Source organism: Monodon monoceros, unplaced genomic scaffold, assembly GCF_005190385.1.
Source record: "Monodon monoceros isolate NGI ecotype Baffin Bay Population unplaced genomic scaffold, NGI_Narwhal_1 Super_Scaffold_14, whole genome shotgun sequence".
NCBI classification, from domain to species: domain Eukaryota; kingdom Metazoa; phylum Chordata; class Mammalia; order Artiodactyla; family Monodontidae; genus Monodon; species Monodon monoceros.
The window spans coordinates 62,588,935-62,614,391 of record NW_021703770.1 but is presented as its reverse complement, the minus strand read 5'-3'; the positions used below and the strand labels follow the sequence as shown (position 1 = coordinate 62,614,391).

At 38.4% G+C, this 25,457-nt stretch overlaps 1 protein-coding gene across 1 annotated transcript in view; it reads left to right on the top strand.

Annotated features, from left to right (window-relative positions):
• The window catches only part of CUNH8orf34 (chromosome unknown C8orf34 homolog), a 332,018-nt gene that overhangs the window by 282,000 nt on the left and 24,561 nt on the right, over window positions 1–25,457 (top strand). The window contains 1 exon segment of the mRNA XM_029222885.1: window positions 22,271–22,318. Coding sequence (XP_029078718.1) covers window positions 22,271–22,318 — 48 coding nt within the window.

Sequence of the window (25,457 nt, the reverse complement as noted above, 5' to 3'; positions counted from 1 at the left end):
GGGCAACTGTACTACATATGTAACTTGGCTAGCCGTGGGATAGATACATCAAAACACTTTTTAATGGTTACTGAACCTTTAGTTAACAAATAGTACTTAATATGTTTTTGTGTGTTCAAAATCTTCTTGGAGATATTTAAGCTTGTAAGAAATTCCTGAACCTATAAAACGGAAAACTCTATAGCACAACTAGAATGAATTTTTTTTGTTGTTGCTTATTCTGATGAAACAATGCGTGCTATATCATTATAAATATTCACATTGTCTCGAATGTCTTCCTTCCAACTTGCAGTAAATGTTTCTCACCATGCATGTGTAAGGGATATTTCTAGAAAATAACAGGATCAGTCAGGGTCACTGGCTTCATTTGTGGCTTAAAACTAAGAGTGACTGTCCCCAGTGTAAACAGACAGTGCATGTGAGAGCTGCCTGCAGCCCTGAGTTCAACCCTGGAAGAAGGTCATGATTTCACTGTCAAGGGAAATTTGTATCCCAGATTAGTGAGGTCTCCTGTTGAGTCTTCCTGACACTGAAAATATTAAATCTTCCGTAACTCCCTATGGACTGTTGACAAAAGAATCAGCATTAATGGCAGTGTCAGTCTAACAGTAATAGAATAATAAGCCAGTGTCATAATGACAGTTGCCTTTACATATTGCAAATATCATTCTCTAGTCCTATGCTATGTTCTTCACAGATATTATCTTATAAAATCATCATATACGATAGGCATTGTTATGCCAGTGTCGACTGAAAAAATACATAACCTAACAGTTGAGAATTCGGTTTTATTCTGTGGCCTTACTGAGGACTATAGCCTGGGATGGCAGCCTCTCAGATAGCTCTGAGGGACTGTTCCAAAGAGGTAAGGGAGGAGCTGGGATATATGAGTTTTTGCTAAAAACAAACAAACAAAAAACCATGTAGTCAAACATCAAACGATTGCTGCTAATCACAAAAAACCGACATCTCAAGTTAATGATGTTAGTGCTTTTCTGTGTACGGGAAAATGCAAGAGTCTGGGCTTATTGAAATCATGCCTTAGGTATGCATCTTAAGTATCTAAGGCCAGCATCCTGTTTTTCTCCATCCTGAGCTCCTCTCAGGGCACACTGTCAGGGACAGCTGCAGTGGCTGATGGCTTTATGACCACAACATCCTTTGTTTACTGAAAGGGCAGGTGACATTCTTTGTCCACACCAGTTTCACAGCTGTAGAAACTGCTGTCAGGAGGCTCAGCAGTCTTTCAGGATTACAGTGGAGCAGCAGAGCGGCTTTGACACAGGTCTGCATGGCTGTGCAGCCTGCACTCTTCATTCTAGTAGAGTGCTGCCTTTCTCTGTATGTCCAAACACCTGCAATCGCCCAAGCCACCTGGGTACCCAAGGGGGAGTCATATCCTTGTTTTTGTAAGAAGTCACTGCATGCACAAGTACATTTGTGGCTTAAGACTAAGGGTGGACTGTCCCCAGTGTAAACAGACAGTGCATGTGAGAGCTGCCAGCAGCCCTGTATTTTCCATCAGACCATCTGATGTCCCCTGTGTCGGGTACGGTACCCTGACCAGAGAGCGTGCTTGATTGAAGGAATGAGACAAACTGGGAGACTTTATTTTTCCTTCGTTTGTGGCCTGAAAGAGATACAAGTACTCAGGTGCTGTAAACCACTTATACAGAATTCATTCAATTAGGAACTACTTTATTCTATTTTGAAAAGTGTAATTCTACTAAATTCCTAGCCTGCTGTTCATGATAAATGTAGAAAATATACTCTTAGTTTTCTTTTTATAACATTAGAATTGACACTAATTCACACATTATCATTCATAAATCGTTGATATATTCATATCAATATTTATAGCAATATTCCCCAATTATTTGATAAGCACTTTTTCTGGCATTCTTCCAAGTGTGCAGTGCTGAGGTGAGGGCTGTGGATGGGAGGACAATCTTGATTCTAAATTGAGTCTTGAAGGGTGAAGAGAAGTTAACTATGCTTAATACAAAAGAATTTTTTAAAAGTAGGAAAATTTAAGTAACATCTCATTTAAGTAACGTGTATTTTGAGGGGTTTTGTTTGTTTTTTAAGTTCACAGATGTGTTAATTGGAAGGATATTAAGGAATGTCCATCTAAACTAGGGAGTGAATCTGCACACCACAATGCTCCAAACATTCTATCTGTAAATAAATATCCTCATCAAAATCTTGAATAACTCAAATGGTGTTGATTGATATAATTTTGAACAGGACTAGCTTGTTTCTCTGTGAAAATCTGGAGACTTCACATATGGATATTTCTTCCTATAGATGAAAGAGAACTCTTTGTTAAACACAGTTGACAGAAGGCTTAATAGATGATTTACACATAGCGTGATCAGATGCATACCAAGTATACTGTTCACGAAATGAAACAATGCTTCCACCATAACATAAAAAGTGGGCCTCTTATCAGTGCACTTGCATTTCACAGTCAAAATGTGATTGATGCCATTTTAGTCTTGCTGTGCAACTGATAAATAGCAAAATTTTTCATTACTTATTTATTATCTATGTTTGCAGTTTTCTTACAATCAAGGTCTTTCAAGACAGCTGGTAAAATGAAGATTAAACCCTGTACCATTGATAGGAAAGTTCTGCAACTTCTGTGTCCCTCCCTCCACTCTGTCTACAGTTGAGTTCTGGAGGCAGTGGGGCAGGGCTGCAACTTAACCAGCTCGCGTTAACAAATCTGCTAGGTTAAAAAGAAAAGCGTTGCCTGCACTCAATATTATGCTGAGTCTGTGCAGAGTGTTCCCAAAATTTAAATTTACACCAAACCAAATCTTATATCTGTTCTGAGAAGTAAAGACAATGTACAGTGGATAGAACACGGCTTCTGGAGTTCTACAGACCCAAGGTCACATCTGGCTTTAGGGGTTTTTAGCGCTAAGATTCTGGGCAAGTAACGTGGTCTCTCTGAACTCAGTATTTTCACTCATAAAGCCAACTTTATACAGATGCAGGAAGGATGAACTGAGATCATTTATATGTCAAGTGCTAAAAATGGTAGCTATTGAACTTGTTCACAGTTGCTCCAGATTGTCCTAGGTTCTTGGACTGAAAGAGTCCAACAGAGTACCATTCAGTCAGTCAGCAAATATTTACAAGGTGTCTGCTGGAAGCCAAGCACTGTGATAGCACTAGGGACATCTGGGATGAGTCTCAGCCATTGTCCTTCAGGGGCTTCCGGTCTGTGTGCAGAGATCACAAAATGCTGAGCTCTTAGGCCAGCGCGCTGTGATGGCAGTAGGGAAGGTCACAACGGCAAGGGTTTCATATAAACAACAAAACCGGCTCACTTTTTCCCCCCATGTGGACATGTCTGGTTTTCTTCTGTTGGCTCAGGAATTTCTGGTAACCCCAACCTTTGTATTAGAGCAGCAAATTCCTGAGCTAACCTAGAGTCAGGACGGTAACACAGAGTGGGCTCTTTTACGATGTTGAATTCAAGCCATACTCCTTAGTCAGCAGTTGATATGCTGGGACTGTCAGGCTGGAATATCCTCTCCTGAAACAAGGGGTATATGAACATATTTACAATAGTTCTGCAAATTCAGGGAGTATAGCATCATTATTAAGAACTATCTATCTTTAATTGAGCTTTGCGAGTCTGCTAACTTTATTCCAAGTTATAAGGGATTGTGGCAGCTTGCTGTCTGCGTGGGAACCTGGGGGCCTTTCAGAGCTACACTTCTTTGCACTCCAGGCAGAGATAATGTAGAACATGCAAATTATGCCTAGGCTTATTTTCTTGTACTGTTCTTATAGGCTCACCCACTTAAGTATTGGATTATATTTGATAGGTGCGCTTCATTAACAAATGGTCATGACTTTGCTCAAAGGTAGAAAGTTGTTCTAAACTCAGCAGTAAAGGCTATCGAACTTATACTTACTTTTCCTGTGATTATTGGCAACATTGGCACAGCTGTCACTTTGCTGTTATTCCATACAATAATGATAAAAATAAAAAGTAATCATTTTAGCTTTAACTATTTGCATTTCCAAGAAGAATGCCAGAGTTTTTGAAGAAGGCATGATTTAAAAAATTCTATATAGACATATACATATATACATGTACATATTACACAGACTGTATTCCTCTTAACCATTCTAACCAAATATTTGCATATGTGTAATCAAATTCATATTTTTTTACCCATTATATACACATCCATTTTACTTAAGGGAGGAAAAACATTAAATTATTAGAGTAATTTAAAATTAACATCTACTAACTTTACAGGAAAATACTTCACCCTCACTTAGGTAAATATAACCAAGGAGGGTCTAGCCTTCCTTTGTATGGAAGGAGTGAAAAGTAGAAAAACGTAATTTGGAGTTTCCTTGTTCGCCTCACATGCACCACTACCTCCACGGTCTTGACTTCTCGCAGTGTGGAACTTCAGTAGCTAGTCAGCCAGAAGTGAGAGCTCCCCCAACATTAAACTCTCAAAAGACTCCTCGGTTGTCATAGAATTACAGAGTATGGATGAGCACCTTGTTCATATGTATTGTGTCTATTGAATATACATATATATGTGGGAATAAATAAGTGGTATCTTTTTTTTTCTTCTTTTTGCGGTACGTGGGCCTCTCACTCCTGTGGCCTCTCCCGTCGCGGAGCACAGGCTCCGGACGCGCAGGCTCAGCGGCCATGGCTCACAGGCCCAGCTGCTCCGCGGCATGTGGGATCTTCCCGGACCGGGGCACGAACCCGTGTCCACTGCACTGGCAGGCGGACTCTCAACCACTGTGCCACCAGGGAAGCCCCTGAGTGGTATCTTTATTTGACTGTTCCTGGAAAATACAGAGAAACTTATCTTTTATTGTTCTGAATCCCATTCAGGTTATCTTGTTGGTATCGTCTGAATATTTGTGTCCCTCCAGAATTCAAATGTTGAAATTTAAATCTAGTACCCAGTGTGATAGTATTAGGAGGTGGGGCCTTTAGGAGTGATTAGGTTATAAGGGTGGGACCCTCATGAATGGGATTAATGCCCTTATAAACAGACCCAAGAACTCCGTTGCCCCTTCGACCACATAGGGGTACAATAAGAAGAGGCCCCTCACCTGAACATGCTGGTACCCTAATCTTTAGCCTCCAGAACTGTGAGAAATGAATATCTGTTATTTATAAGACACTCAATCTATGGCATTTTGTTGTAGCAGCATGAATGAACCAAGATGCTTATAAGTGCACATTTGTTCTAAACTGTTGAATTCTTAAGTAAGATTTTGAGAGGATTGACAGATAAAAAACTGTTAGAAAATGATCTGATATAGCATTGGAACACTATGCTATACTGACCTTCTAGGATTAGTGCATTCATTCATTCAACACACATTTATTGAGCATCTTCCATTGAAAAGCTCTCCATGAGGTACTCAGAATCTGGAAATGAAGGATATACCTCTTGCCATTAAAGAGTTTGAAGTATGATGGGAAAGGAAGTTGAATGACCAGATGTTTGTAAGAGCACAGAAATGCTCTGACATACGTATACACAGCATGCACATGAGAGGGGGAGGTATCTGATGTAGCCTGCAGGGTGAATAGTGATCAAAGACAAGCTTCCAGCAGAAGGTGGCCTCTGGGTTGATGGCTAACTGCGCTACAGTAAGTCCCCTACATACGAATGAGCTCTGTTCTGAGAGCACGTTGGTAAGTCCAATTTGTTCATAAGCCCAACAAAGTTACCCTAGGTACCCAACTAGCACAATTGGCTATATAGTACTGTACTGTAATAGGTTTATAATACTTTTCACACAAATAATACATAAAAAACTAGCAAACACAAAAAATAAAAATATTTTAAATCTTACAGTACAATACCTTGAAAAGTACAGCAGTACAATAGCTGGCATCCAGGGGCTGGCATCAAGTGAACAGTCAAGAAAAGTTACTGACTGGAGGAGGGAGAGGAGGTGGGAGATGGTAGCGCTGAAGGATCACCAGCAATAGGAGATGGAGGTCAAGCCGCAATTTCACTCACGCCTGACGTTGACGGCGCAGGTTCTGGTTTCTTGTTGGATTCAATTCTATCTTCCCTCTTGGAAAAATGATCCAAGGATGTCTGGGTAGTAGTTCTTTTTTTCTCATCGTAGATGACTCAGTAGCACTGGATTGCATTCTGCACAGCTGCTGCAACCTTTGTGTACCGTTCTACATTAGGGTCCTGTGCCTCAAAAACTAACAGTGCCTCCTCAAATAAAGAAAATCCCCCTGTCATTTCCTGTGTCATGAATCTCTTCAGTTCTTCAGTTACTTCTTCTTCCCCTTGTCTCTCTTTGTCCTTTCTCTCGGCCTCCAACTCCATCAGGTGTTCATTAGTAAGCTCCTCATGTTGCACAGTAAGGAGTGCAATGAAGTCGTCCTCTTGCAGATCTAGCTTGAAATAAAGATACTGTACTACTGTACTCTATGCAGTCCTGTACAGTGAAGTACACAAGAGCACAAGCACTTGCAGAGGATGCACGCACGTGACAATGTATGCCAGACAGCTGAACTAACTTACGTGACTGGACATGTGAATGCATGTTCGCATCTTCGAAAGTTTACAACTTGAAGGTTTGTATGTAGGGGACTTAGCACTAGGAAAAAGGAGAGAGCAGTTGGCTTGGGAGCCCACATGCAGTTCAGCACACCTGGAGAATTAGATGAGGGAAGGGGTGTAGGTAGGGTGAAAGCCATGATGTTGGAGTCCCAGGTTGTAATCAAAGTAGGAATGATTTATTGAGTTCCTAGCTCTGTACTTTATAGATATTACCCCAATCTTTCAATTGAAAACAGTTTTAATTTTTTATTCTCTCTTCACAACTAAAGGAAGAGAAACTTGGGGACTCTAGGTGACTTGACCCAAAGTCCTCGTGCCTGGTGTGTGACTCACAAAAAAAAAAAAAATTCAGATCCAATCGTGTCTCCAAAGCCAATACTCTTTCTACTGATTTGGGGGCTTCGTTCCCAGGAGTGTTGAGTGGCATGTTTATATCCTGAAAGCCTTGAAGAGACACTAAATGATTCCAACACTTGCCCTTGCCTACTTCTCCTGGCAGAAATGAACTAATTTCTCTGGGCATGGAGGTTTTGCAATATTATTTACTTGAATGGGTTCACTGTCCATAATAATAATTACACTCAGGTTTAGTGTAAATAATCTATTGGGCTCGCCCTGGACTAGCAAAACCAAGAAGTAGAAAATATCGACATAACGTAATTGAAAGAGAACTGGATTAGGAATCCAAGTGGGAGCTTAAATCAACCTCTGTCACGTTTAAGCATTTAATTTGACTAAAGCAATGGTTGATTTCATTCTCTGTCTTCTAGAAAGATCATAGGCTTCAAGAATATAGGATTCAAGACCCAGCTCTAGTTTGGAATTTTCTTAGTCTGTTTCTTCATCTGTAAAATAAAGATAATTGTTTCACAGGAATATTGTGTGGACTGAGCACAGACATATACGTGCTTGGTCTATAGCAGCTGGTAGATAAAGGCCATCTTCCTTTTCTTTATTCAGACAACACTGTCAAAAGCAAAACTGGCTATTAAAGACTTTACTACCTCATTGTCCTGAATTAAATGCAACAGGGTTATAACTGTTGGAAACAAAAGTCGTTATAATTCTATCTCCTTAGTACCAATCTGCCTCAGTTTAGATGCCCAACTTTGGAACTTTAGGAGGCGATCAAGTTTCCTAAGGGTAGGAAATGCAACAGAAGTTCAATATAAGAAGACTGTAAGGCAACTTTTTCCTCACTGAGGAATTCCTTCTATAGCCCACGGCCTGATCTTGCCCCCAAGATTTCAGGCAACAGCTCTTCCCTGAAACCCCCTGCTCCAGCCCATATTTCATTACTGCTCTAGAAGAAGGTCTCTTCATTTTGAGAGAAAATCTGTCTCCAGGAAACTTTCATCTATATGCCCTAATTTTGCTCTCTGAAACAGGAAAGAACTCTAATTTCCTCTCCATCTTTTAAATCTTCAGTGAGTTAAATATCTCAATCAGTCTTTAAGTCTTCCGTCCTTCTGATGAAAATTAAACAACTTCTTCAACCATGACTTACATGACCTTTTTTCTAGACCAGTCTCCATTCTAATCACTTTTCCTTCCAACGCACCAAACTTGATCACAATACTCTCAGTGGACCACAGTGTACAATTCAACTATTAACAGCCTGGAAGAGTTGACTGTGCTTTCATTAATGATGCTTACTATTGAAATAGCTTTTCCAGTAGCTTCCACTGAATTGCTGGTACACGCTAAAGTTGTTGTTACCTAAAATTCCCATGTTTTTTTTTATATGAACTGCTATCTGGCAATGTTTCTATAATTCTATATTTACGTGTTTTTTAAAGTGTAGTAGAGTATTTTACCATTATTTTCATTGGGTTAGTTTCAGCTTCTGGAATATTTGAAGATTTATTGCGTGCATTGTTTTAACTCATTTGCCCTTAAAGCTCTTTCTCCCCTGCAAAAGTGGCCAACATTTGCTTCCACTCGCCTCCTTGGCTGGGGCACATTCTGCTTCATTGTACGTGGCGGTCAGCCCCGCGTCTAGTGTTCTGCCAGATGGATGATTAAAGAGTCTCCCAGTATTCTAAGGCAAAACTCTGTGTGGCAGGTGCCTTGATTAGCTTGATTTGTGTCGTCTCTGAGCTTCAAAGGACATTCTACAAGAGTCAAGAGAACTGTTTCCCAGGAGACTTGTGATCTTTAAAAATACTGAGGCTGCTTTTCCGTGACTTGGCTTTATTAAACTGATATATTTAACTAACTGGCAGGGACCAAAAGATGAGTTACATTTAACTTCTCACCTGCAATATTGCTATGGGTTTGAGACAGGGCTAAATAGTTTGGCTCTGAAGTTCATTGTCAAAGTATATCCAGGATTTCAAGTGTTTATCTCAATTAACATTGAGAGTGTATAAAATTAGGCTACACATGTTATAAGAATTATGTTTTTCTCTTGAAATTTCTGGCTTTTAGATTCCCAGACCTGGCAGGAAATCTTTCTGGCTCCTCTGCTTCTGATCCTAGCTGTTTTCATAAAATGCAAACACATGCAAAAACATTGTAAAAAACCTCAATGTTCAGTCATGTTCAGTAAGACTTCAAAAGATGTTTGCTTTGAACTTGGTTCTAAAGATGGGCATACCTTCATGAGAATGGAAGATATCTTCTTACTCTCTATGATGTGGTTTGGCCCTTTTCAGGGCCCCAAAGTTAGCTTTGTTCTGTAAGGCACATTAAATTCACTTTTTTGGACTAGGAATTAACATGGATATTTCTTCCTATAGAACATCTTGGGGCTCTAGTTCTCAGAGGGGCAACGGTTTTAGACCGTAAAGGGAAAACTGTACTGCATCAAAGAGACTTGGGACAGCATCACGAGCTCCACACTCTGTGCCTGGTCTTAGATTTAATGAAGCATTTGAATTGTGGTTCCTTAGGTTTTTGGATGTTAGGTGATCCATACAAACTCTGGTACCATTCCGTAGTTTACAGAAACGTGAGACTAGGCTGATGGGGTGTAGTACACCTGTAGTTAGCAGAGAACAATTGCAGAGATACCTTCTGTAGACAGGTTTTCCGCATCTTTTCCTACTTTGTTTTCTTTCCAAGTTTTATCCAACTTCCCTGGTAATCACACTGCAGAACACCCTGTCCTAGAGAGAACCTTTGCCATTGATCTCTCCTCAGATAGATTGTTGTAGCTGATGGGACTGAGGTCTCTTTTTGGTAGGCAGTTTCATTGAATCTCACTCCTTTATCATTATTCTTATATTCTATCTTTATTTTTGTTCATTTCTGTTTTGGGGCCATTATCCAACTCAAAACAAACATAGTCAATTTTTTTTTTTTGCAGTATGCGGGCCTCTCACTGTTGTGGCCTCTCCCGTTGCGGAGCACAGGCTCCAGGCGCACAGGCTCAGTGGCCATGGCTCACGGGCCCAGCCGCTCTGCGGCATGTGGGATCTTCCCAGACCGGGGTACGAACCCGTGTCCCCTGCATCGGCAGGCAGACTCTCAACCACTGTGCCACCAGGGAAGCCCCAACATAGTCAATTTTTTAAATGTCTTTCTCTAGTCCATATTTGTACTTTATTTTCCGTGGATCCTAAATAGATCTAAAATGTGACCTTTCCCCCATCTCTTGCTATGAGAATCTCCCTGATTCTGTCATTTCTGAAATATTCAAAACTTTTACACAAAGTCTTTGTCTGTCTATGCTTCTTACTACATCTTCTACTATCTTTTGATTATTTAGCACTTTGAATTAGAAATGTATGCCTTTTGTAATAATGCTTATTCATTCTATAAATATTTGGGAGTGATTTTTAGATGCCAAACCCTGCACTAAATATTATAGACAGTAAAGAATTAGGTGTGTTTACTGTCAGACAGTCTCAGTGCTGTCTTAGACAAGCCCAGGGCTGTGCCCCTCTGCATGGGGTAAGGAGCTTATGGGGTCAAGGTAACATGTCCACCTGGAGTCTGACCATGTGCTAAGTACCAGGATCCTGGAATCTGCTGCCCAAATTATCCCAAACCCACTTCCTGGACTCGCATGGTCCCCTTTCCCTAGTTCATCCTTCGCAAGAGCTTAGTTCTAGGCCTGAGGAGTGGATGAGAGACAGACATTTTGGGAGGGTGTAAACAAGCTTGGAGATGCAGGCAGGGGTAGCCTCACGTGTGCTCACAAAGACCTTTGTGATGCAGTGGGGCAAACAGGGGGAGAAAAGGGGCCAAAGGGTATAGGATCGGGGTCACTGCTGCCTTCCTGCTCTCCCTTTTTTGCCAAGTTAAGGTGCAGAACTTGAAGGAATACAAGACTTCTGAATTTGAAGCTGGCTTGCCAAGCCTGATTGAAAGTCAGAATATAATTATGAAATAGTTTGTTGGCAGCGTGGACCTATTTGACCTCTTGCTTCAGGCCCTGAAAATGTGAAGGGTGGGTCTGTGGAGCTGACAACGTAAGAGAGACTACTTCAGGCCAAGGCAGTCAGTGTGGCAAACTCTCTAATTGTAGGGTTCATGGGAACACACAGCAGGCGGGATGGGGGCAACACGAACACGTGGGTCAGGGGAGTCCTCCTGGAACTGTGGCACTGAGCTTAGACTTGCCATAAGTAGAATCTTCCTGGGTGGCATCAAGAAGAGGACACAAAGGGCTGCACACAAGGATGGCAGAGGAGGGAAGGAAGGACAGGAGGAAGGGAGGGAAGGAGCTGGAGAGACAGAGAGAGAGAGACACTGACTGTTGGAGGGCCTTTTTTCAGTATGACTGCAGTATTGGGAGGTCGGGAGCAAAGTTGTGTTAAGGATGCTGTCTCACTCCCGTTTCTCTACAATTCATTTCTCTTGACTTGTGTCACTTGATTCTTTCTCCTTCTGATGTCCAAGGTTTTTTAAAGTCCCTTTTATCTCACCGTCAGTCAACCTTCCATTTACCCTTGAATTTACTGCTGAAAATGTATTTCTACATGAAGCCATTCAATAATTACCTGTCATTGAAAGTGCAAGATTCTTTTCATGAAAGTGACACAAAAACAGGAATAGATTAAAAGTAGCATCTGATTTCCTCATAGTCAGGTTCCCTTCTCAGCTATATTCTTAAAGAATTAAGCATATTCCTAATTTTCCTGCCTCACATAGTATAAGGTTGGTGTTCTCTGTCTTCCATTTACTAAAAACCTCCTAAAACTAGTACTAATACTTATTATCCTTATTAATAATGATGACAGACAGGGTTTTATTCTTGTCTTCTATGCCTTACAGACATTATTTCATTTAAGCCTCACAATCACCCATGAGGTGCCCAGGGTGTTATCACCATTTACAGATGCAGAAATTGGGACCCAGGAGAGTTATGTAACTTGCCCGATGCACATGAACAAAAATGGCAGAACGGAATTATGAACCCTTATTTGCTTGACTCCAAAACCTGCACTCTTGCCTCTTTAGGATGTCGCCACCGTTTGCCACTTCTGACAAATACACGGAATCAAGGCCAAGTCTTAGCCCAGTGACCAGCCCACACTAAGCCCATATTAAGCAGAAGAAATACTGTGGTACATTAAACACGGGTGGTGAGTTGGGACACACTTGTGAGAATTGCCTTTTCAAATTATCCTAGAGACTATAGGTAAACCTTCAGAATTAGTATTGTGCTACTTTGAATCAGTTAACAGCCTCCTTTATCTTCCCCTCCAAGTCACTCCTCTTATTTATTCGGAGGTCACCTCTTTTTCTTGGAAAATTGATTACGAGTCTACACATTTCCCCCAAGCCTGTCACAACTCTCCTAGTGACACTGTCTATGACATGAGCTGCCAAGGTTTTGACAGGCTAGATAATGTAAACTCGTGCATTTTGTTTATTTGGTTTGAACCTTAATGCTGTGGATGTCATTCTCTTTGGACCACTTAAAGAATCCATTCAAAAATTTTCAAAAATTAGCCCTTTTCAAATAAATGTGTTAAGGATTAAAAATACACTTTTAAATGTACTTCTGCATCATTACTACCTGCATTTATTTACAAATCAGCGAAAATGACTTTTTCTTACAAAGTTTAAATTATTCTGTAGCCCTTTAACGTGTATTAAAAAATGCAAAGGTGTCTGAAATGTGAAACTGGTCTTCTTTGTTGTTGAATTAAAAAATCAGAGACATATGTTAAAAGAAACCAGCACAAAATTATTTGTGTCCATGCATCTGTTAGAGAAACGTGTTTCCCTCAATGTAGAGAAATGCCGAGGATTGTTACTTATCTGAAGCACTGATCATTTTTTTTAAGTTAAGGAAACGTGGACGGAGAACAAGAGAGACATAAAAGTCTTGGTATTTCATGAGCCTTGGGTGTCGGTTTTCTTGCAGGCTCCCGTCGGTTTTCCCAACTTTGAGTCACAGTGCAGGAAGTTGGCCACCTTAGCCATTTAGGCATTTTGCAAAGACACAGGTTAATTTAATTTGAAAAGAATACGTTGTACGTTTAGTTTAAATTATGAGGCTGACATTCATTTTTCACTGACCTCGGAGAATTTATACAGGTACTTTACAGATTCTCAAGTGACATCTATTGATTTTTTAAAAAGCTTAATGGAACAGAATTTAAAGGCTTAATTATTTCAAATGGTAAAAATCAAAATTGCCAACTGATTTTTATTAGGTCAGTGTTATAATTAGATTAGCTTAAGGTTGAATTAGGGGCTTCCCTGGTGGCGCAGTAGTTGAGAGTCCGCCTGCCGATGCAGGGGACACGGGTTCGTGCCCCGGTCTGGGAGGATCCCGCATGCCGCGGAGCGGCTGGGCCCGTGAGCCATGGCCGCAAAAAAAAAAAAAAAAAAAAAAGATTGAATCAGAATGGTAAGAGTGTCCTTTAACTACTTTTCTAGATATGTAACCAAAAATTACCTCTTTACATAGACCAAAAGATTTAGATCAATGGGGGATTGGATATGTGACCATGTAGATATAGCCAACAATAAATAGAGCATTCTAACATTTCACTCTAATTTTTTAAGAGTTTCATTTGGACCTTACAGTTATGCCTGTAACACTACAGTTTAATATTAGAAATGGCTATCCGTTTATTTTTAAATGTCTTTTTATTACAAAACACAAATATAGAAAATCACCCAAATCAAATGTATGGCTTACTTTTATAATGAGAGTATTACTCAGGTCAAGAAATAAAACTTTGCCAGACAGCGGAGATGCCCTTTCCCAATCACAGCCTCTGCCTCTCCCCACAAATACAAATTATTCTTTTATAATAATCAACTTGCACTTTAAAAATAGCTTTGCCACCTAAATATGCATCTCTTGACACTATTGTTAACCTTGCCAACTTTCAAAAATCAGATATGTCTTTAAGTCTCTTTTAAGCTCCACTTCTTACATTTTCTTTTAAACTCCATTTCTTGCATTTTCTTACAATTTATCTGTTAAAGAACCCTGGCCATTTGACCTGCCAAGTTTTCTGCAGTCAGAGTTTTGCTAACTTCATATTCTTGGTTCAACATGTTCTTCAGTTCTCTGTTTTTTCCTGAAACGTATCCAGAAACTGGATAAAGCTCCTCTTTGGCATGACTATAGGAGACACATAATATATGGTCGTTTCCCATGCTGTCATCTTAGCAGCCATAGATGCTCAATGCCAATATTTATGTATACATTGGTAGTTGAAAAGTGGTGATATTTTAATTTCATCATTTCTTTTGTATTTATTTGTTGGAATACTTTTGCTGAGAGACCCTTTCTCTCAGTTACTATTTGATGGGCCAGTAATACAGTTCTCTTAAGAAGAGCAGGATACGTGCTTGATTTCTCTCCTTTATTTGCTAGTTTTCAAGGTAATGAATAGGATACCTAATATCTTCTGAAGATAAACAATACTTTCTTTAAACTTATTTGGTAAGTTTCAATGCATGGCAATTATTATCATTGCTAAAGCTCAAACTGGTCCATCTTTGGCATGAGGACTTCTTCACGTTTGTTTGTGGGTCATTCCGTCATGCCCCCGGTAGTCTCTGATAGCTTGCTTGCTCTTGGGTAGCGCAAGATGCTCCAAGCTAATGTTGTGTGTATCCTGTCCCTAATATGGAATCAGTCCTTTTTTTTTTTTTCTTTTTTTTTTTGAAAAGCCCTAGTTTCTTTTAGTGAGAAATGGTCTTTCAAGACCACAGTCTGGACACCACTGATACTCATTACTACTGGATTGATCATTATTTCCAGCCCCTTTGGGTGGACAGTTAATTCACATTGATACTTTCAATTCAAATTAGAGACTACCAAGACTTAAATTTAACCCATTTTCTTATATCTTTATCTCCTTTTTTCCATACCAACAATTCTGATTCTCAATGATAAAGGCAACGTTGGAATTAAAATATTCCATAATAACTCATTTGTCTTATTCCATATTCTATACAGGGGTCTCAGGATAAAAATATCAATCCATCTACCAATACAAATACTGATAAAATGCATATATATATACTTTCTCTATTCTCATCCAACTTGTTAATAGTTGTGCCAAATCCACATTGTCAGAGTATATAGCCAATGCATAACGTATTCTCTGCTTTTCAACTCTCATGTGGTCTTAGGACAGGTAACTCTATAGTTAATGCTCGCCATCTGTTCTTAGATCTCGGCATTTTAGTTTTCTGAAGTTCATTCTCCATTAGATTACTGGGCTCACATTTTCTTTCCTTCAGTATTTTAAATATATTACTTCATTTTTCTACTGTTCTAAATCACTGCTGTTAAACTCTACTGATAATATAAATATTTTCCCTGTATAAATCATGCAGTATGTTTTTCTAGATGCCCAAAGGACATTTTTTCTTTAAAATACGATGAATTTGGGTTTCCCTGGTGGCGCAGTGGTTGAGAGTCTGCCTGCCGATGCAGGGGACACGGGTTCGTGCCCCGGTCCGGGAAGATCCCACATGCCGTGGAGCGGCTGGGCCTGTGAGCCATGGCCGCTGGGCTGCGCGTTCGGAGCCTGTGCTCCGCAACGGGAGGGGCCACAGCGGTGAGAGGCCCGCATACCGCCAAAAAAAAAAAAAAAAAAAAACGATGAATTTGCTAGAGTATATCAGTCTGGCTCACTATTGCCAGGTATGCAGTGCAATATGTAATTTCTTTTATTATTATTTCAGGGAAGTTTTCTTGAATTATAACTTTTTGTATTGATTCTGTTCCCTTTCTTTTGTTTTCTGCCTTAGGGTCTCCTATTTTCTGTGTATTTCGTCTTCTCTACTTCTCTTCAATATTTATCACTTTCCCTAAAATCCTTAAAAAAAAATCTTTCTGAATTTCTTTTTGATTTAAAAAATTTCTCTTATTCACCTTCTAGTTCTTTTATGACATTATCTGTTGTGTTTGTTTATTCTTTTGTCTGTCCTATTTTAGTCTTTATTTCTGAAAGCTTTTTTAAAGAAAACTTCTCTTTCCTAAACTCTGTATCTCATTAGATTTTTAAAAGACCAATTTTATATATTTCCATTTTTCAGTATTATGAAAATAATTATCCATAGCACTAGTTTAACAAAATAGTAAAAATATACTTATGAATACATAGTTTTCATATTTCAAGGCGAAAGTTCTATTCAATAACTACTTACAAATCCTAAGTAATCAGCAATTTCTTCAGTGTCATTTTTTACTTTTTTTTTTTTTTTTGCGGTATGCGGGCCTCTCACTGTTATGGCCTCTCCCGTTGCGGAGCACAGGCTCCGGACACACAGACTCAGCAGCCATGGCTCGCAGGCCCAGCTGCTCTGCGGCATGTGGGATCCTCCCGGACCGGGGCACGAACCCGTGTCCCCTGCATCAGCAGGTGGACTCTCAACCACTGCGCCACCAGGGAAGCTCTCTTCAGTGTCTTTATTGCACATTCAATAATACTATCTACTTAATGATTTTAAAAGTGAGTTCTCTGTTTTATCTTATTATTTATAAGCTTTATGATTTTATAGTGTCTGTGTAGATACAGAGCCAGCTAAGACCTACAAATTGTTTGTTTGCTCATTCATTCTTCAAATATTTAGTTTTCATCTATATTGCCCAGCCCTGTACCAGGACTTGGGAAGCAAAAATGAATAAAAACAATTTTTGCCCTTCAACAACTTAGAGTTAAATGGGAAAGACAGAGAAAGTAGCCAGTGGTTGTAATAGGGTGTGATATGTGTTTTGGTAAAGATATGCATACAAAGGACCATGTGAAGATTTAAGTGATGGGGCCAGGGGAGAAGACAGGAAAGCTAACAGGTGAGTGAATCAGTGAAGATATACACATTTACAGAATAATAATCCTGCACTTTACAGTTGTATAACTCTGAAGCTTTAAGCACTCTTTCACATTCACTATCCAATTGTGAAACAACCCTGTGGTTCTGAAACAACCTTATATATGAGGAAACCCACCTTCAGAAGACACGTTGTGACTTTCCAAGATCTTATGGCTGACAATTTGCTGTTATTGGTACAGTGAATAGTTCAAGGTCATATGGATTTTTTAAAAGTCAATTGACCAATAATATATATCTCAGTCTATTTTATGTCATTGCAATTAAAAATAATTATCACTAGCCATCCATCCTACAGCTCTACCCTGTCATCTTGTCCCTTCTCCTATTCAATATCCATTCATAAAAATTACCACTCCCCTAAATAGGGAGCCTGTCATTACTGGCATTGCACTCCCATATTTTTTACGTGGGAAGAAAAGAAAAGAATAAAATGCTTTTTTTTTTTTTTTTTTTGGCAACTGAATAGCCACTTTTCAGAAAATAACAAGGAACGCTAAAATGCCTTAAAATTTGACATTATTAGTAATAGTCATTAGTTCCATAATTGCTCCTGCCTTTTTAAATTGTTTTAAGGTAAATCTCTAAGGCAAGGGCATTATCACTAAAGAAACTATTTAGCTTAACATGAAAACATTGGAAGAAAAATGTTGATTGTTCTCATTTTAATTTAAAAGCTGGTTATGTGCATAGGGATTGAGTGTTATTTGTCCCTTCTGAGAGGGCAAATTTGGCTTCTGACCACACCTTAGGTTGCTGATTCCTGGTACAGATGTAACCCACAGCAGCTGTGGAACTTAAAGGTAGAGTAAGATCATAACATCTTCTCTTAAAATGCTACTGTCTTTTAGCCCTTAGCAATGCTAAAGCAGTGAAGTGTCCTCTCTACTGGGTAAAGGTGTCATTTTCAGAGAAAGATGGTCTGCACTGGTGCTCTAATTGTTCATGAGATTGTGAGCAAAGTTTCAGAAAAGAAATTTTCAACAGTATGAAAAGACTTTGGGGCCAATTAGAAACAGCATCTGTTTATATATGTAAGTGTGAAAACTCAAGTGTAACTATTCATTTATTGACTACATCAATGATCTAGAAGACCTCTGAACTTTCCAAAACAATTTTGATTTTCTAAACTATAGCACCCAGTTTTTTTACTAATTGGAAATAGATCACTGCTTATTCTCTTGGACATCAGTAGTAGTTGCCACCTATAAAGTTTGCTGGAGTTTGGAAAGCTGAACTTCAATCTATCTGTCATCTGTCACAATTTCAGTAGCCCTGTGTAATAATGCACTTAGAAAACACAACAGTATTTGTTTTTCTCTTTGGGATATGGGGATATGTGTATGTATATGGCTGATTCACTTTGTTGTACAACAGAAACTAACACAGCATTGTGAAGCAATTATACTCCAATAAAGATTTATTATAAATAAATTAATTAATAATAATAGAAAAAAAGAAAATACAACAAGGAATTCCCTGGTGGTCCAGTGATTAGGACTGTGTGCTTCTACTTAAGGGGGCCTGGGTTCTATCCTTGGTCAGGGAACTAAGATCCCGCAAGCCACATGGCATGGCAAAAAACCCAAAAAACGTGTAACCATTATATTAGCAGCTGTATTACAGGAAATTATAGTATAAAATTAGGAAATGACACGATGTTAATATCTCTATATCTCAAAATGCAATACACATTTCAGTGCATAGTATGTTGGTGGTTTTCATAGTAATACTTGTGGTTTCATATATTTGCTCTGTTGGGTCTGGACCCTTGCACAGAATTTTCCTTCTGCCTGGTATGAGTTCTCCTCCTTATTCAGATCCTTCATCTGGCTAATTGACTGTCTTTAGGACTAAGCTTAAAAATAATTTCTGCAAGTTTTAATCCTTCTACTTTGACTCCTTCATCATCTCTATCCAATGCCTATAACAGTTCCCAGCACATAGAATTTCTCAAAACATGCCTGTTAAATAAATGAAAGAGTAGGTGCCTTTTCCTCCTATTTTTTCCTGTGGCACCTTGGGCTTACCTGTGTCAATTAACTTTTGCTCTGTATTCTAATAACTTGTAGATCTAGTTTCTCAAGGTAAACTTTTTATGGTAGGGATCAGTTCTTATTCACCTCTTTGTTCCCAAGCCTAGTTAATTATGTGGCACACAATAGGTGCTTAATAAATACTTGTGGAATAAATAACGGGGTAAAGTGTTATGGGTCCCTTAGGTTCAGAAATGCCCTGGCCATTCATATGGAGCTTCCATTCTTCTGTGGGTTCTAAGTACCACAGGTACTTCTTAAGAGAGTGTTGTCTGTATCAGGATTATTGTTTAGTTTCATTTGAAAAAAAAGTGGGAAGAAGGAACATTCTGGTGGAAGTAGGGTTCTCATGGAACTTTCTTTGAAGGAAATGAATACCAGAGGTCTTAGACATAAAATGTTAGTGAATAAATGTACCCTATATGCAAGTGCAAGTCTGTACGCATTTTGTCTAAAGATTAGTAAGAGATGAACAGGAAATACTGGTTGAAACAAGAGCAGCCTGGTATGGTGGAAAATGGTGATGGATTCAGGAAAGTGTGGGTCTAGTCCTAGCTCAGTCTCTAGAATATGCCATCTCACTGAGAATGTTTCCTTAACTGGAAAAGAACTAGGGGAGTGACGATAGCCTTCGTCTCTGACAGTTGTGATCCCACGTCATATGTTAAGCAGTAATCATATCAGCCTCTTTTTCTTTCTTTCTTTCTCTGAGTTTATATTTTGTAATTCACATTCAAAACATTTTTATCTCAACTGTTGGTTATATTAAGATTCATGATAAGTGAAACCACATTTCAGGAAATTCCTTTTCTTCTTTTTTTTTTTTTTTTTTTAAGGCATAGTTTCCATGTATTCTGCCCTTTCCCTCCTTCACACGCCCCTGTCTGCCACCCTTCTATCCCCTTTCTTCTCTTTGTTTTTCAAGGGAAATTGCATTTGGGTATTTTTGATTCATTTCCAGATGATTAACAAAATATTATATTGTTAGAATGACTTGATATTTAAAATGCCAGTTCTTTAAAGCTAAGAAAAGGATGACTGAAGTTGATAGCTTTGTGCTTTGGAAGGGATTTTATTTCATTAGCACCACCTGTGGGGGAAGGAGGGAAAATCAGCATTTCAGCAGTGCCATGTTAGAAATGGGGAACCTGGGGCAGCCATGTTGAATCAAGCCTCTTGGCTGGGGCCATCTCTTCTGACCCCAAGGCTCAGAGATCCTGATGTCTTGTTCTTTTCTTTGTTCCCTCGGCTCTGTGCCTCATTTGTAATTCTCTCTGCAAAAGGTCCATTTCCTCTGTATTTTCCTCCTGGAGTCGTTTACTTTGTGTTCCTCATTCATCAGTGCCACCCATGTCAGTGATTTATGAAAGGTGGTCACAGCCAGACTCCAAGCTGTGTGGCCTTTGAAACAAATAGCGTTGTGTAGGTTGCTCCTTTTCTATGGTGTAGTTATTGAAAAAGACCTGGCACTGTGGGAAAAAGAAAGCCTGTCGAGAAGCCCTGTAGTACACACAGTGCTTTAGTTATATCTGCTCATCAAGAAAACCCTCAGTCATCACCAGGTCTTGGCATAAGACTACAAGTATGCAGACAATTTGGGAAAACCACTGCACTACAGAGCGAAGGAAACAAATAAGTGTCTTCAGCGAGCACCCAGGGACTAGTCTGCAGCATCTCACCGTTGGCCCTCAGATGCTGGCCCTTCCAGAAAGCAGATCTGTTACTCCAAGCAGTTTGCCACTCATTCTCTTGCCCCTAGCAGCCCAGGCGAAGGGGATTATTGGCACAAATGGACTAGTTCTGTCACACAGAAGAGCCAAATTGGAAGAACCCACAGCATTCTTTGTGGACCAGTTGTCCAAATGAGGGCTGATAGCGTCGTTAGTTCAACTATAAAAAGCAGTTTATTTGAAGTAAGTTTCCAGCCCTGTCTGCATGCTTTGAGTTAAATCCCTCATAGTTTGGAGGATTTATATGGATTTGATATTTTCTAATAGTTTATGTTTCAGTTTAAGTAAATATAACTATCCTATCTCTTTCACTATCTTATCCGCTGAAAAAAATCCCACAAGATTGGAAGCATTTGGAAACATTTAAACTATAGCATATTAATTTTTTTGCTAGTGGAAACCATGATTTGTGAAAAAATATGACCACATCTGTGATTTCTAAGGAATCCGAGAACTTTATTCCTAGCTTAATTTTTGTTTTGAAGAAAAAGCATGCTTTTTTTTTTTTTTTTTTTTTAACCCTCTGAAAGTGCTTCGGAGTATACATCACAATTTTTTTTTAAAAAACTAAAGTAAATTTAATTTTTTGTTTTAGAATTTTCATTGCAGCAAGGTAGAAGAGTGTCAGGGCTGAATCCAGTCCCAGCAATGCCTTTTTTGGTTCCTGGGCTTTAAGCACTTCAGTCAGCAGCTCTGCCTTCAATTTCTTTATGGATCGAATTGACCTGAGGATGCCTTACCCTCAAATTGTAGTGAAAAACCAATCAAATAAGATCATGTCTATGAGAGCCTTGAGACGTTAAAAAGGAGGGTCTTTGAAAAGTTATAGAAACAAATGTAAGCTTTATTCACACTTATTTAGTTATCTTTTAAACACATATGGTGTCCTAGAATTTACCATTTCATATCTCAGAATTTATTTCCAAACGTTTCTGCCCATGAATTATAAAAATATATCTTTTTCTAACGGAATCACTTTGCTTTTATATATATATATAACCTTTCCAAACTGACAAGCTGTTTGACAATTTTGACCACCAATGTTTAGATGAGTTTGCAATATCTGTTTAATTTGATGTTTTAAATTTCAGTGATTTAAAATCTCAGTGATTACTAGTGTTCAATGAAATGCTGGTAAAAGGCACAAATAACGGAGAATTTACTAATAACACACAAGTAAGGTGAGGAAGACTGGATATAAACATTTGGAAAAGGGCAGGCTAATGAGCTGTACTCTTTTCCATAAGTACTTTTAAGTCCCTGTGCCAGGTCTTCACACAGATTTATCAAAGACAGAATTAATGACTGTTTTCTTAATCTAGTTTTAGGTGCATATTTATAAAGTTAATAACAGAAAATCTTATACTACACATTTAGCATTCTGTCCACCTAGCTCCACTAGGTGGTTATTTGTTTATGTGACCTAAAATCCGCCTAAAAGATATATTGTTGCCTTGAAACAATTATTATCTCCTCCAGAGTAAGAATTTGCCAAGCTGATAATCCCCTAAGCACGAACTGAGATGATGGAGGACAGTAAAGATTTGGTGTTGCTCCCAGGTTTCACTGCTCTTCATGACTCATCTTCTTTCCTATTTTCTCTCTCCTTCTCTTGACTTTTTCAACCTCTCTTCCTCTTTGCCTCTAGGGAGAAGCCTCCAGTGGAGGACAGTCATTGAAAAACTACATGGAAGAAGTGAGTTTTAAGGTAGTCTTGTAACATGGTCTGAAATCAGTCTATCATATAGGGTGAGACACTCACTTGGGCTTTCTCCATCTGCCTGTAGGGTTTCCAGTCATGCCCTCAAAAACAAGACGGTAAATAATATGTTATCAAAATGGTGTTTTGTTCCTCCTTGGTTGGGAGATCCTATAAATATTAATTTATCTTGAAAATGAAGGTAAAACTGTATAAACATAAGGCTATCATATATTTTCACTCACAAACATTTGTTGCTATCCTAATAAATGAGAAACACATGTTTTATATTGGCCATGCACAAAAAAATAAGATATGATCATTGCTCTTATGGAGAGAATAATCTGTACCAAATTGGGATTCATTCATGTGATAAATGCTCATCAAGGATGTTATTCGTACAAGCCATTAAGCAAAGTGCTATCTTGACAATAAAAATGTCTGGCAGATTTTTGTTGCAAAACCATTTAGACTCCTGGTTTTATTTTGGAGATATCCAGGGGTGCTCTGTGTCTCAGGATGTGTCTTTGGGCTGTCTGCAAACTGCATTTGGGAACTCTCAGATAAGCCAGTGGACAGACTCCATAAAACTTGGTCTGAAGCCAAACCATAATGGTCCTGAATTAGCCATCTGAATCTGTTTCAGGTGAAGGAAACCGGAAAACAGTTTGGCGATGATATCATAGAAGTAGCAAATATTTGGTTTGACTATTGCTTCTCAGCAAGACAGAATCTGTTTCTCTAAGTATTTTATTCTTTCATGCATGAATCCATTAAAAGACCATTTTGAGTGGCCTACTGAGTGTAGGAGGTAATCCGTACATTTATTCAAAACAGTGTACCCATACTTAAACTCACTCTTGCTTCCAAATATCACTTGGAGAGGAAAATCAGAGTGCATAGCACCCCTTTAAGTCTCAAACTCTGGTTTGCAGGCTTGTTTGGAGATGGTTGAAGTTTTACCAAAAGCACAATGGAGAAAGGGTAACAAAAGGAAAGAAAGGAAATAACTACGTAGATGGTCTCAGTTCGGGTTAGAAAATCAAAATATATGGGGCAAAAAATTGGAGGGTTGGTGCACCAATTTTAAATTTCAGTGTAATGGATTTGATGCCGAAATTGAGAAAAATACAGTCAAGAAGTTAATGCTGCCCAAGGAGAGAAAGATACTATTTTCAATATGTACACCAATAGAACCTGCCTTTAGGATTCTGTAGTTGCCCAAGCCCTTGGCTAGCATTCCCCATTAGGGACTAGAGGTGGTAGTTCACCTCCACAAAAAGGGTACCTAATGCCTTTTGTCGTGTGTCCTGTATGGGTCTAGTACTTTGGAAGAAGAGGTGCTGGTACAGGGTGTGGGCTGCATACGTGATAGAACTTTAAAAGTGAGTCATTCTAATTTGGGTTCTTATCCAAGGAAAAGATCCTTATTTTCTCCATCATTATACACGTGCAATCTAAACATGCACGTTGTAAGCAATTGTAAATACTTAATGTGACAAGGTTGGGCATTTGTGCCTTTTCACTAGAAGTGCTGGCAGGGCATCTCTCCTCAATGTGGTCCTCTGACTAGGTAAGAAATGGGGGCTTGTAAGAAATGCCAAACCTCAGCATTCACACCAGATCCAAAGAATCAAAATTTGCATTTCTAACAAAATCCCTGTGTTATTCATAAACACCCTAAGGTCTGAGAAGCTCTACCCTGAAGTGTTCTTTCCAATGCTATTTCTAGAAAGTAACTGCATACTTCATGGAAAATCCCCAATTTTATAAATATAACATGGGTAAAAGGGAAATTCTTATTAATAAATTTATGAGTTTTATTTATTCATTTATTCTCAAAAATAATATTTTTGGTTGATTGGGGTATGTAATCTCTCCAGCTTCTGAGATTCATTACTGACTTTCAGTTTGAATTTATGACTATGTTTGAGCTGCCCAAGGTAAGCCTTTCCTTTCTAGGGGTTCAGTATCACATAGTATTTTTTTTCCTAATATTGATTGACATTTAGATTTTAGCTCTTTTTAAAAGCAGTAAACAATTATCCTCTACAGAAAAACTAAGCATGATCTTAATTAATGAACTATTAATTTATCAATAGTTGGTTTCTTTTTGCAGACATGAATGCATTTGGTCTTTAGGAAATATGTGTTCTAACTCTTTCCACTGGCAGTCCAAATACGTTAAGAATGTGAGCCATAAAAGGATAGTTTTATTTTTTCTCACTTATACTCTTATTTCACTTTTGCCTTCCTTCTTCTTGTTAATAGAATCAGCAAACAATGGGGAACAGTATTTATAAATGTTAGAAGCATTGAAGTTAGAAGTTAAAAGTGATCTAGCAAACATTTGCTTTTATTTAGTACACACTAAAACTCACATAAACCATAGAGTTTACATTTTTATTATATTTAACATTTCTTGCTAAAGTTTGAACAGCTCTTTGCACATCAAAGTCCCTGGTTTTTTTTTTTTAATTTAGTCTTATAATTAGACAGAATCATAACCACATGATGTTAGGCAATTCTGTTTAGACCTAAGTCAAAACTAAGGAGATGATATGGTCTCCTCAAAAAGTAAAGCTAAAATGAAATTTCTATTTATATTTTCTATATATTTAATGTATTATTTTTTTCAGATAGGATTTGTATTTTTGACCAAATAAAAATGAGATATTTTGTAATAGTTTATTTCAGTTAATCCTCAAAATGGTTCTAACAATTTTTTTTTAATTATGTGTTCTTTACATGTAAGGCACTTGCTAACTCAAGGTAGGAATAAAAACTTCACATCGCAAAAATGTTAGCTGTTAGAATTATAATATTAATATTCACTCAAAAAATATATATAATTAAAAACAACTTATCAAAATCAAGTACTTACAAAGCTTACTATACATTTTATAGAGAAGCTAATCCATTTAAACTATCACATTTCCCAAAGGAATAACTGGAGAAACAGCATAGTATACTGGTTAAAAATCCACTAATTAATAGAGAAATGTATTAATTTGCATATGTATTCAACAAGTAAGTATTGTCAATTTAAATGATTGAGGAACTATAAAGAGCTAAAGACTGAAGTTAATGACTTTTAAAACTTTTTCAAGAGCAGTTTAGAGCCATTCCTCACAAC